The following is a 10084-nucleotide window of genomic DNA, read 5'->3' as shown; positions in this document are numbered from 1 at the left end:
CTGCGCTGGCTGCGCTGCTGCGCTGGGCCGGCCGCCCGCCCGCCGCGCTCGGTCCCGCCGGCCCGCCCTCTCCCCGCCCCGCGCCCGCCCCGCCCGGCCGCCCGCCCACATCCGCCTCCGCCGCTCGGGGCGGCCCCACCGTGGGCCGAGCGAGGGCGCGGCGCCGGGAGCGGGAGCGCGCAGCGGGCGGCCCTCGGGGACGGGGACCGCTGCGCTCCTCCGCGGGGCCTGTCCCCAGGCCACGTCCTCTCTGGCCTTGGTTTCCCAGTTTGTCCGGTGAGCCCGCACTTCTCGGCCCAGTACTGCCCCGACTCTGTTAAAAGGGCCGGTCTGGGACGAATCCTGGGCTTCTGCCTCCGTCGGGCGGGGGTGGGGTTGGGGTGTAGGTTAGTGTGACTTTTAGAATGTGCCCCAAGTGGGTAGTTGAAGCTCGGGAGCTGAGGGCTGCAGGGCCCGGGATGGTCCTAAAGACCCAATCCAAGGACCCTAACTAGTGCAGGTCCCCTGGGGGTCGTGCAGGAGGCTGGCTGGAAGGTGGGCGATCGGTCATCTGTCTGTGTGCCGAAGGCCTACTGTGGGTCTCGCCCTGGAGTGACCGGCAGTGCGAGGCCTGCTCCCTGGTTGGGGTCTGCCGGGAGCTCGCCTTCCCCAAAAGGAAAATACTGACACCTGGCAGCTACGAAAGTGGACGGGGACTTCATGTGGTGACAGAGGGAGAAGAGGGCCACAGGGGCCAGTGGAGGGGCGTCCAACTGGCACCGCTTCATCCAGCACCCCTGGCCTGGAGTGGCCGCCCCGAGTCGGGCACAGACACCCAGACGGGCTGCTGGAGGGGGCAGACTCCAGAGAAGAGCGGTCACGGCTGAGGCAGCCCAGGATCCTCCCTAATGTCTGGTTGGGCCCCAGGCACTCACGGTCCACTGGGGGACAGCTAAGGGGCCAGCAGGACACTGCAGACAACTCCCCACCCTGACCCCTCCCTGGGCCCTGTTGATCGCAAGTTTCTCCAACAGCTGCCCCTCCCCCCAACCCTGAGGCCTCCAAGTTGATGGTAAGCCGTTTGTAAAAGGAAGACTTGTGGGCTACCTTTCTGGGGTTGGTATGTATTTGGGGGGAGGAGGACATTTTTGTTCCTCGTCCAGGGTCAGAGTTCAGCCTGGGGGGTATAGACACTTCATCTGGGTCAGAGATAGGAGCAGCTGAGCACCCAGGACAGCGTCCGCAGCCGGCACTGGGGCTCCGCCGTCCCTTCCTCTTGGGGCTGACCGAGAGAAGGCCGCTCCTGAGGGAAGGACTGCCTCCCCTGCTCGGGGGGACACTCGCTCCTCCGGGGATGGACACCCAGTTCTGGGCCTCTCCCCTTGGCACCCCGCCCTCCCACCCCAGCCAGCTGCGTGAGCTCTGAATGTGCACCCCCAGGCCCCGCCTCCAGGGGCCAGGGGAGAGGCCCGACTGGCGCGTGCTGCTGGGGCACCTGGCCGTCGCTCACCCCCTTCTGGGGCCATCCCACCCACCCACCGTTCTCCCAGGAGGGGTTTCCGCACCCACCACCCATCCTGCGCTGGCAACGCTGAGGAGAAGGCAGAGGAGGCCCGGTGGCCCCGAGGGCCACTGGGGGCCCCGGGAGGGCGCCCTCTCGTGGATAACGTGGCGACTCCCCAGGCTGTCCTCGGGCCTGCTGGCCATTTGAAGACAGCATCTTGGCCAGAGGTGTCATCACGGTGGTGCAAAACCTCCAGGCTTCCTCACCGCTGGCCCATCTCCAGGAGGCCTCCCTGCCTGGTGCGCCCACCAAGGGCCCGTGACCTGCGGTGAGCCCCACACTCCATTCCGTGCAGCGCCTACGTGAACCTGCCCTGTGGCTGGGGCATCTCTTCGGGCAGGGCCAGCGCCCTCCTCTGGCCTCCGGAGGTAAAGCAGAGTCCCTCTCTAGAACACCTCCTGCCTGCCCCCCCAGACAGAATGTCAAGGAGAGGACCCAGACCCACCGGCCACCCTGGCTGAGGCTCAGGCCGCGGAGGAGCCCCTTAGACAGATGTTTGCAACAAAAACTGCTGCACCGGCCCCTGGGGAGGAAGGCCACCTGCCCCCTCCTAGAGCACAGGGTCCTCCGGCCCTGTCACCTTCCGCAGCTGCCGGCCATCGGGCAGGACTCAGGGGCCGGAGCCCCGGGCTGCCTAGTCTCAGCAGCAGCTGCAGGGCGGGGCCTCCAGGCAGCTCCCGGGCCAGATGGCCGCCTGGCTGGCTGCGTTCAGGGAAGCTGTGCCCGCACCACTGCGACAGCCTCCTGTCATCCTGGTACCCGAGACCGTACCAGGCCAAAGAGGGGATCTGGGAGCCGGGGGCTGCTCGCTGCCGAGTGCCATCTCAGGGCTGCCGGGGACGGCCCCTCCTGGGCCTTAAGGAAGACTTAACTCCAGGAAGACTTAAGACCCTCCGACCAGAAAAAGGCAGGGGCCTCTCTCCCCCATCCCCTCCTCCCAGTGAGGTTTCTCCTCCTTTAGCCATCCCTACCCAGCACAACCCCAGCCTCTTGCTGGCAGCGTCCCCTGCTGCTGCTGCTGCGATCCCTGTCCATGCCCCACAACCTCTGTCAGGGCCCCAAGGAGCCCTCTGTCCCACCAGCCAAGCAGGGCAGGCCAGGACACCCTGCCCGCCCCAGGGCCTCACTCCTCGCCTGGCTGGGGAGGTGGGCACGACGGAGCAGCCGGGATTAGGTTGGCAGCACCCGTGGACATCCTGCACAGATGCCTCTGCCCCGCTTTCACTCAAGAGACACAACGGCACCCGCACTTTGTGCCACGCCAACTTCTTAGCAGCAAGGATACAGCGGGGAGTGGGGGGTGCCAAGGTCACATTGACATGGGGAGCACTCTGGAGAAGGCTAAGGCCACAGAGGAGATTGTGGGTTTGGGGGGACCTGAGCGGGGGTGATCAGGAAGGACCACTCCCAGGGGGTGATGCTGGTGCAGAGACAGGACTGGGGAGGAGCCGGGAAGGGCTCTCCGGGGAGAAAAGTGTGGAACCTGAGGACTGGCCGTGAAAGGGCCTGGAGTCTTGCTGTGTGCCAGGCCCCGCAGTTAATCTACCCATTCTGCAGGTGAGAATATTAAGGTTTGAAGAGGTTAAGGGTCATGCCCAAGGCTGGGAGGGGGCAGGGGCAGGGCTCTGATGCAGGCAAGACCCCAGGAGGCAGTCCCCTCCAGGTTCACTCTGAGCTGACTTGAAATCAGCTCCCCCCGCTGGGGTGGGGGGGCGTGGGTGTGGGGGAGGAGGTTGGCCCTCCTCAGGAAGGGACCCCCAGAGCGCCTGGGCCGTGGGAGCCAGGGCAGTCTCTGTGGCTCTGAGCACAGTGTGAGTCCAGGGTTCCAAGCTGAGACTGCCGAACCTAGGAAATAAAAATGCAAGCTGTCCGGTCAAGTTTGAATTTCAGGTAGATAAGGAACAGTATTTTAGTATAAGAACGTGGCTTTCCTTCCCTCAGACTTTTGGTCCTAACTGCGGTGGGCCCTGGGGCCTCTGGCCACGCCTCAGGCTCCCAGCCCACCAGGGTTTGAATAGGATCCCTGGGGGCTCCCACCCCACCTCACAGCCGGGAACCCCCTCCTCCCAGGGGTCCCAGCCTTGCAGGAGCTTGACTGGAGGGCTCCCCACACCTCTTGCCGCTTCCTCTGCCCTGGCATACCTGGCCAGTGGGGTCCCGGCCTTTGTAATCCAGCCCCTCCCCCAACACCACGCCCACTTCTGGTCAAGGCCCCCTTTCTACTCCTCCCCGGCTGCTGGGCTGTGCAGGTGAGAATTGAGGACACTGCCAGCTCTGAATCCTGGTTCAACAACTCACTGCCTGCTGCGTGGCCCTGGGGACCTTAGCGAACCTCCACCTAAACAGGTGTCATAATCAGAGTACCTGACTAGCAGGATTGCTGTGAAGAGCTGAGCAATGGTCCGCAGTGCCTCAGTCCTGCTCTGCGCAGGGTGGCTGGGAAAAGACCCCCACCAACAGCACACCCCGTCCCAGGGGCCCCAACCTCTCCAAAGTCACTTCTATTTTTCTCGGGCTCTTTCCTTCACGCAGCAGATCTGGGTGTCCCCTCACACCTTCACGGTGCCCTTGCGCCTGAATCGCCAAGCCCCGGGGGGCGCCAACCCAGCCCCTCCAAGGCGTCTCCTCTCCCTGAACGCTTTCCCGCTGGCTCTGGGGTCGGGGTGCACATTCCTCTGTCTCCATCACCGCGATGGTCCCCTCACCCCCATCACTTTTTCTGGGACGTGCCCAGCCCCCAATGCTTTCCCAGTACACCACTCAGCGCCTGGCTCCCAGCAGACGCTTTGCTGGGTGGGCTGACAAGATGAGAGTTCTCTGTGCAAGACTCCAAGGTCGAGAACCCGGCTGTTTGGAAGAGGGTCCCAGCTAAATTAACCTGAATTCAAAACGAGGCTTTCAACGAAAAGGGGGTGTCAGCTTTTCCATATTTACGACCCCCCCACTCCTCCCTGCTCCATCCCAGGGCAGGCGCCCCGCGAGGTGGCAGGAGGCCGTGTCCCGTCTGTGCCTTCGGGTGATTTGCTTCAGCGCTGGCCGGGAGAGGAGCCGGTCCTCGGAAGGGGTCCCTTAACAGACGGGCGCAGTTGGGACCCCATGCGGGGGGGGGGTACCCTGAGGACGAGACGGCAAGTATCGCGAGAGAGCCCCCTCCCGCCCCCCCGCGCCGCGCCCCGCGTCCCCTCCCACCCCAGCGCCCCAGATGGCGGCGCGCGGGGCCCGGCCGGGCGGGGCGGACAGGGAAGGGGTGGCGTGGGTGACCTCAGCGGTTCCGCCGCTCCGGGAAGTCGCCTCGGCCCGCCCCCTCCAGCCCCCGCCCCGAGTTTCGCTCTCTCCGGGGCGGGGCGAGCGGCGGGTGCTGCCCGGCCAGCCAAGTTGGAGCGCGCCCCGCCCGGCGCCCTCCCCGTCCCCGCGCCCTCCCCGCCGGGGCGCGCTGCCCGCAGCTCCGCGCGCGCCGGGGCGGCACCGGGGAGGGCGTGCGGCGCGGGCAGCGGCCGGAGAGAAGCTCGGGGCGGCGGAGGTGAGCGCGGGGGGCGGGCGCCCGGCTCTGCCCGCCCCGCCCGCCGGCCCGCTCCCCGCGGCCGCGCTGCCATAAATGGGGCCCACGGCGGCGGCGGCTGCATCTGGCGGGCCGGGCAGCAGCTGGAGGCGGCGCGGGGGCGCGGGCCGGGGGTGGCGGTGGCGCGGCGACTCTGGCGTCGGGGGACGCGGCAGGCGGCCGCCCGGGAGTGAAGTTCAGAGGCGCCCTGGCGGGGAGGGGCACTCCTGGCGGGGACGCGCGCAGGTTCGCGCGACTCCGGCCCCCTCCGCCCGCGTCCCGGGACCCGCCCCCGCGGCGGAGCGGCTCCTGTTTACTTTCGATCGAGTTTTTCCTGCTCCGGGCAGGTGCCCAGGGCGGCTCCAGGCGCGCAGTTGCGCGCGGAGCCCCGCGCCCCTCTCCCCGCGCTGCCCGCACCCGGGAAGGGCTGGGGGCTGGTCGGGCGACTGGGGGTGAGCGGCGGCCGCGGCGTCTCCAGGCGCGCTCACGGGAGTCCCGTTTGTGCCCAGGTGATGACCGCGGCGGCATGGAGTTCCCGGAGCACGGCGGGCGGCTGCTGGGCCGCCTGAAGCAGCAGCGTGAGCTGGGCTTCCTGTGCGACTGCACCGTGCTGGTGGGCGACGCGCGCTTCCCGGCCCACCGCGCCGTGCTGGCCGCGTGCAGCGTCTACTTCCATCTCTTCTACAGGGACCGGCCCGCGGGCAGCCGCGACACGGTGCGGCTCAACGGCGACATCGTCACGGCGCCCGCCTTCGGCCGTCTGCTGGACTTCATGTACGAGGGCCGCCTGGACCTGCGCAGCCTGCCCATCGAGGACGTCCTGGCTGCGGCCAGCTACCTGCACATGTACGACATCGTCAAGGTCTGCAAGAACAGGCTGCGGGAGAAGGAGCGCGCACTGCCCCTGGAGACGCCTGCCCCTGGGGCAGAGCTGCCTGGCCAGCCCCCAGGCCCCTTGTCTGCCTGGTCCCCTGCACTCTGTCCAGCCGCCCAGAAGGCCAGGCTCCCTCCCGCTGGGGTCAAGGCCACGCGCCCTCCACTGGCCCGGGGGCCTCCCCCCTGGCAGGCTCCTGGAGAGTCAGACCGGGCCCTGGACCTGTCGCTGAAGCCTGGCCCGAGGCGGGAGCCAATCCACCCACCCTGCGTCCTCCAGACACCCCCTTGCAGCCAGATGCAGCCAGGGGCCCAGCCGATCGTGAAGGACGAGTCAGACTCACTGTCCGAGCAAGGGGACAGCAGAAGCCCTCGGTGCCCCCACAGCCCCCTGCAGCCGCCCTGTGTTCCTGCAGCCCCGCGCCTGGCCGGAGGCTTGGAGCCGCTGCCGGTCAGCGAAGTGGGCAGTGGGGAACTGGAGCTGGAGGCAGAGCGGGGGGCGATCGAGGATGTGCTGCGGCCGGCCGGGCGCCTCTGCCTCTGCCCGCTGTGTGGCAAGCTGTTCCCCAGCGCCCACGTGCTGCAGCTGCACCTCAGCGCCCACTTCCGCGAGCGGGACGGCGGCCGCGCCCGGCTCTCGCCCGACGGCGCAGCGCCCACCTGCCCGCTCTGCAGGAAGACCTTCTCCTGCACTTACACGCTGAAGAGGCACGAGCGCACGCACTCGGGCGAGAAGCCCTACACGTGTGTGCAGTGCGGCAAGAGCTTCCAGTACTCGCATAACCTGAGCCGCCACGCCGTGGTGCACACGCGCGAGAAACCCCACGCCTGCCGCTGGTGCGAGCGCCGCTTCACGCAGTCGGGGGACCTCTACCGCCACGTCCGCAAGTTCCACTGTGGCCTGGTCAAGTCCCTGCTGGTGTGACCTTCGCTGCAGGCGTGAGGATGGAGTGTGAGGGGCCGGAGCTCAGCAGGTGAAGCCCCTGAGGCTGGGCCCGCCAGGGGTAAAGAACCCTGCTTCCCTAGGAGCGCGGCCTCCGACTTGGGCCGACTGGGAGCCCCACGGACAGCCCTTCTCCAGCCTTGTGCCTCCGCCAACTCACTTCTGCTCCCGGCCGTGCCCTGACCAGACACCGTCCTCCTCTCCGTCCCCTCAGCCAGTCCCGAGGAGTGTCCCCAGCTCGAGCAGGCCCGTTGGCCCTCCACCCGGGCCTTTCCTGACCAGCTCCCCAGCAGGCTCAGGGGTACCCTGCGAGCCTGGCACCACGCTCGGTGACGGATGCACACTCACAGCTGCTGCCGGTGGGAGGCCCCGACAGGGAGCTCTGATGGAACCGGCTACTCCTGGTGGGTGGCAGTGGAAGCCCCTGTGAGGGAGGCCCCGGGCACAGTGAGAGCCAGCCGGGCACAGCTGGTGTGACGGGGGTGCAGGCCCCAGCAGGGTCCCCAGGGCAGCAGAAGCTGCGCGTTACCGGCGCTGGGGTGGCAGGTCGGCCCTCCAGAGCTTTCGGCCCTGACCGCAGCGTATCACAGGGCAGAGAAAGTGGGGACTTGGGAACGATTCTCTCTAGATACAGAAGGAGCCCCGGAGGTTGCCAGATGTCTGCCCGTGGGTGATGGGCCATGCCGCTCCCCTGCCTGAGCACAGGATCCAGGGCGCCTCTGAGCCTCCCCAGGGCGGGACTGAGGGGGCTGGGAACGCAGCTGCCCGCCTTGAGTACCGCAGGTCAGCGGTAAGCCTGACCTCGAAGGTCACTTCGCCTGCTCAGGGTCTCCCTGGAGCTGCTGGTCATTTCCAGAGCACTGAGCAGGGGCGCCGAAGGCTGCTGTCTTTACCAGGAGCCATGTTTGCAGTGATTCCCTTCCCTACGGCGGGGCCTGGGTGAGAGCAGCCGTCTCGCGAGGAGGGGCGGCGGGGGGCCTCTGGGCTGAAGCTCCTAAAACGCAAAAGGCCACCACATTCGTGCTCGGTGTGGAGCACCCCGCCCTGCCTGCCTGCTCACCCAGCAGGGCTCGCTGCTGGAACCCAAGGGGGTGGGCAGGGGTAGGGCTGCCCCAGCTTCTGGGAGTCCCGCAGGTGGCAGAGCCACCTGGGCTCCTGGTTTCCCCAGACTGCATGGGCTCTTTCTGCTGTGACTGGAAGTGGCGCTGAGGTCAGAGTTCAAGTTTAAGTGATCTTCTCGGCCCCTGACAACACTTGATGTCGTATTTATTTGTTTGCCTGGTCTGGAGTGAGAAGACCATTGGCCTTTGCAGCAGGTGGACAGGCGGGGACCGTCTCCCTGCAAGCCCTCGGCTCTCCCGGTGTGTGGGCAACTGGCCTGCGGACCAGAGAGAGGGCTGGGGGAAGGGGACCTCTGCTTCTGACTGTCCTGCCCCCCCCACCTCTGGAAGGGCTGGTGGGACCTCACGCTTGGCGTGATGTGCTTCATGATCGGATTTCCGTGTGTGTGTGTGTGTGTGTGTGTGTGTGTGTGTGAGTGTGAGTCTGCCTGTGTGGGCACCTGTGTCCAGCAAAGGCGGGGCCTGAGCCGGACCAGCAGCCGCGCACCCACCCCAGCAGGCAGCGGGGAGGTGAGCGTCGGGCCTGGTTTTCCCCAAGGAGTTTCCACCGGGGAAGAAATTTATTTTCCTGGGGCAGGAAGCCTGCCCTGAGTTATCAACACTGGATTCATTGTCTTTTGCAAACAGTTACTGTGAAGTTAACGTACAGAGAAGTGGTCAGTTTTACATTTAATAGCTGCCGCGGTTCAGATAAAATAGATGTACACACACACACAAGTATATTTAAGACGCTAATCGTGTGCCATCGTGTAGCACAGACGTGTGTAAATGCACTTCGGGTGGAGCCTGCTGTGTGGGGTCCTCCTGGGCGGCCCAGCCTCCCGCCCCTCGGTCACTGCTGTCCTGCCCCTGGGGGGTGGCTCTGGGTGCCCAGAGGACAGTTGTTGATGCTTAGCGTTCCGCGGGAGGTTTTGTGTGCACATGCCCGCCTGCCGTGAAGGTCTAGAAATCAGTGCTGTCTTCCCATGTTCTCATCATCGTCTCAGTGACAGTGGTAATAAAGCCCACCCCAGGTGGAGATGGCCGTGATTATTCCTGGGGACAGGAGTGCGTGTGGGAATTGGGGGCACTGCCGGTCTTGCGGGGGACCCAGGTGGGGGTGGTGGGCAGTCTGGGCGCCCCGTCCCAGATGCTACCTGCTGTGTCTCATGGGTGGAGTGGACTGGGGCAGGGCGTGGACAGGTGACAGACACTCTCTCCCCAGATTTGTACCCCGTTAACCCTGAATTGGGGGAGGGGAGTCCCGGGGAGCAGGGTGCGGCTTGGGACCTGGTGAGAGGCCCCGTGGCTTCTCGCTTGGGGTGACTTCTGAGCACCCGCGGGCCCTGGGACTCAGATCTGAGGCTCCCAGTCCTGTGGTTCTGGGTCTTCCTGTCCCCCTGCATTCAGAGGCAGCCCCAGCTCCCCTGCCCTCTCCCACCCCCCTCCCCTCCCCAAGCCCACCCTGTGCCCTCTCCCCTCCCTCCCCTCCCCAAGCCCACCCTGTGCCCTCTCCCACCCCCCTCCCCTCCCCAAGCCCACCCTGTGCCCTCTCCCCCCTCCCCTCCCCAAGCCCACCCTGTGCCCTCTCCCACCCCCCTCCCCTCCCCAAGCCCACCCTGTGCCCTCTCCCCCCTCCCCTCCCCAAGCCCACCCTGTGCCCTCTCCCCTCCCTCCCCTCCCCAAGCCCACCCTGTGCCCTCTCCCCCCTCCCCTCCCCAAGCCCACCCTGTGCCCTCTCCCCCCTCCCCTCCCCAAGCCCACCCTGTGCCCTCTCCCCCCTCCCCTCCCCAAGCCCACCCTGTGCCCTCTCCCCTCCCTCCCCTCCCCAAGCCCACCCTGTGCCCTCTCCCCCCTCCCCTCCCCAAGCCCACCCTGTGCCCTCTCCCCCCTCCCCTCCCCAAGCCCACCCTGTGCCCTCTCCCCCCTCCCCTCCCCAAGCCCACCCTGTGCCCTCTCCCCCCTCCCCTCCCCAAGCCCACCCTGTGCCCTCTCCCCCCTCCCCTCCCCAAGCCCACCCTGTGCCCTCCCCCTCCCCCTCCGCCTCCCCTCTCCTCCCTCCACGCCTCATTTGTGCCTCTCCCTCC

At 67.1% G+C, this 10084-nt stretch overlaps 1 protein-coding gene across 5 annotated transcripts; it reads left to right on the top strand.

Moving 5' to 3' along the window:
* Positions 1 to 258: 258 nt before the first annotated feature.
* ZBTB42 (zinc finger and BTB domain containing 42) lies at positions 259 to 9036 on the top strand. 5 transcript variants are annotated; one of them, XM_060149066.1, is made up of 2 exons: positions 259 to 276; positions 5591 to 9036. In XM_060149066.1, the coding sequence occupies exon 2, from the start codon at positions 5608 to 5610 to the stop codon at positions 6877 to 6879; it is 1272 nt and encodes a 423-aa protein (XP_060005049.1). In that variant the 5' UTR covers positions 259 to 276; positions 5591 to 5607; the 3' UTR covers positions 6880 to 9036. The 5 variants fall into 5 exon arrangements, with proteins under 5 accessions (XP_060005049.1, XP_060005109.1, XP_060005010.1 ...); XM_060149126.1 differs by lacking the exon at positions 259 to 276 and adding an exon at positions 2944 to 3100 and having other exon boundaries at positions 5769 to 9036; XM_060149027.1 differs by lacking the exon at positions 259 to 276 and adding an exon at positions 4955 to 5063.
* Positions 9037 to 10084: the final 1048 nt, after the last annotated feature.

This window comes from Lagenorhynchus albirostris, chromosome 1, assembly GCF_949774975.1.
Source record: "Lagenorhynchus albirostris chromosome 1, mLagAlb1.1, whole genome shotgun sequence".
Lineage (NCBI taxonomy): Eukaryota > Metazoa > Chordata > Mammalia > Artiodactyla > Delphinidae > Lagenorhynchus > Lagenorhynchus albirostris.
Note: the sequence above shows the minus strand (reverse complement) of the source record. Positions and strands in the feature narration are given on the sequence as shown.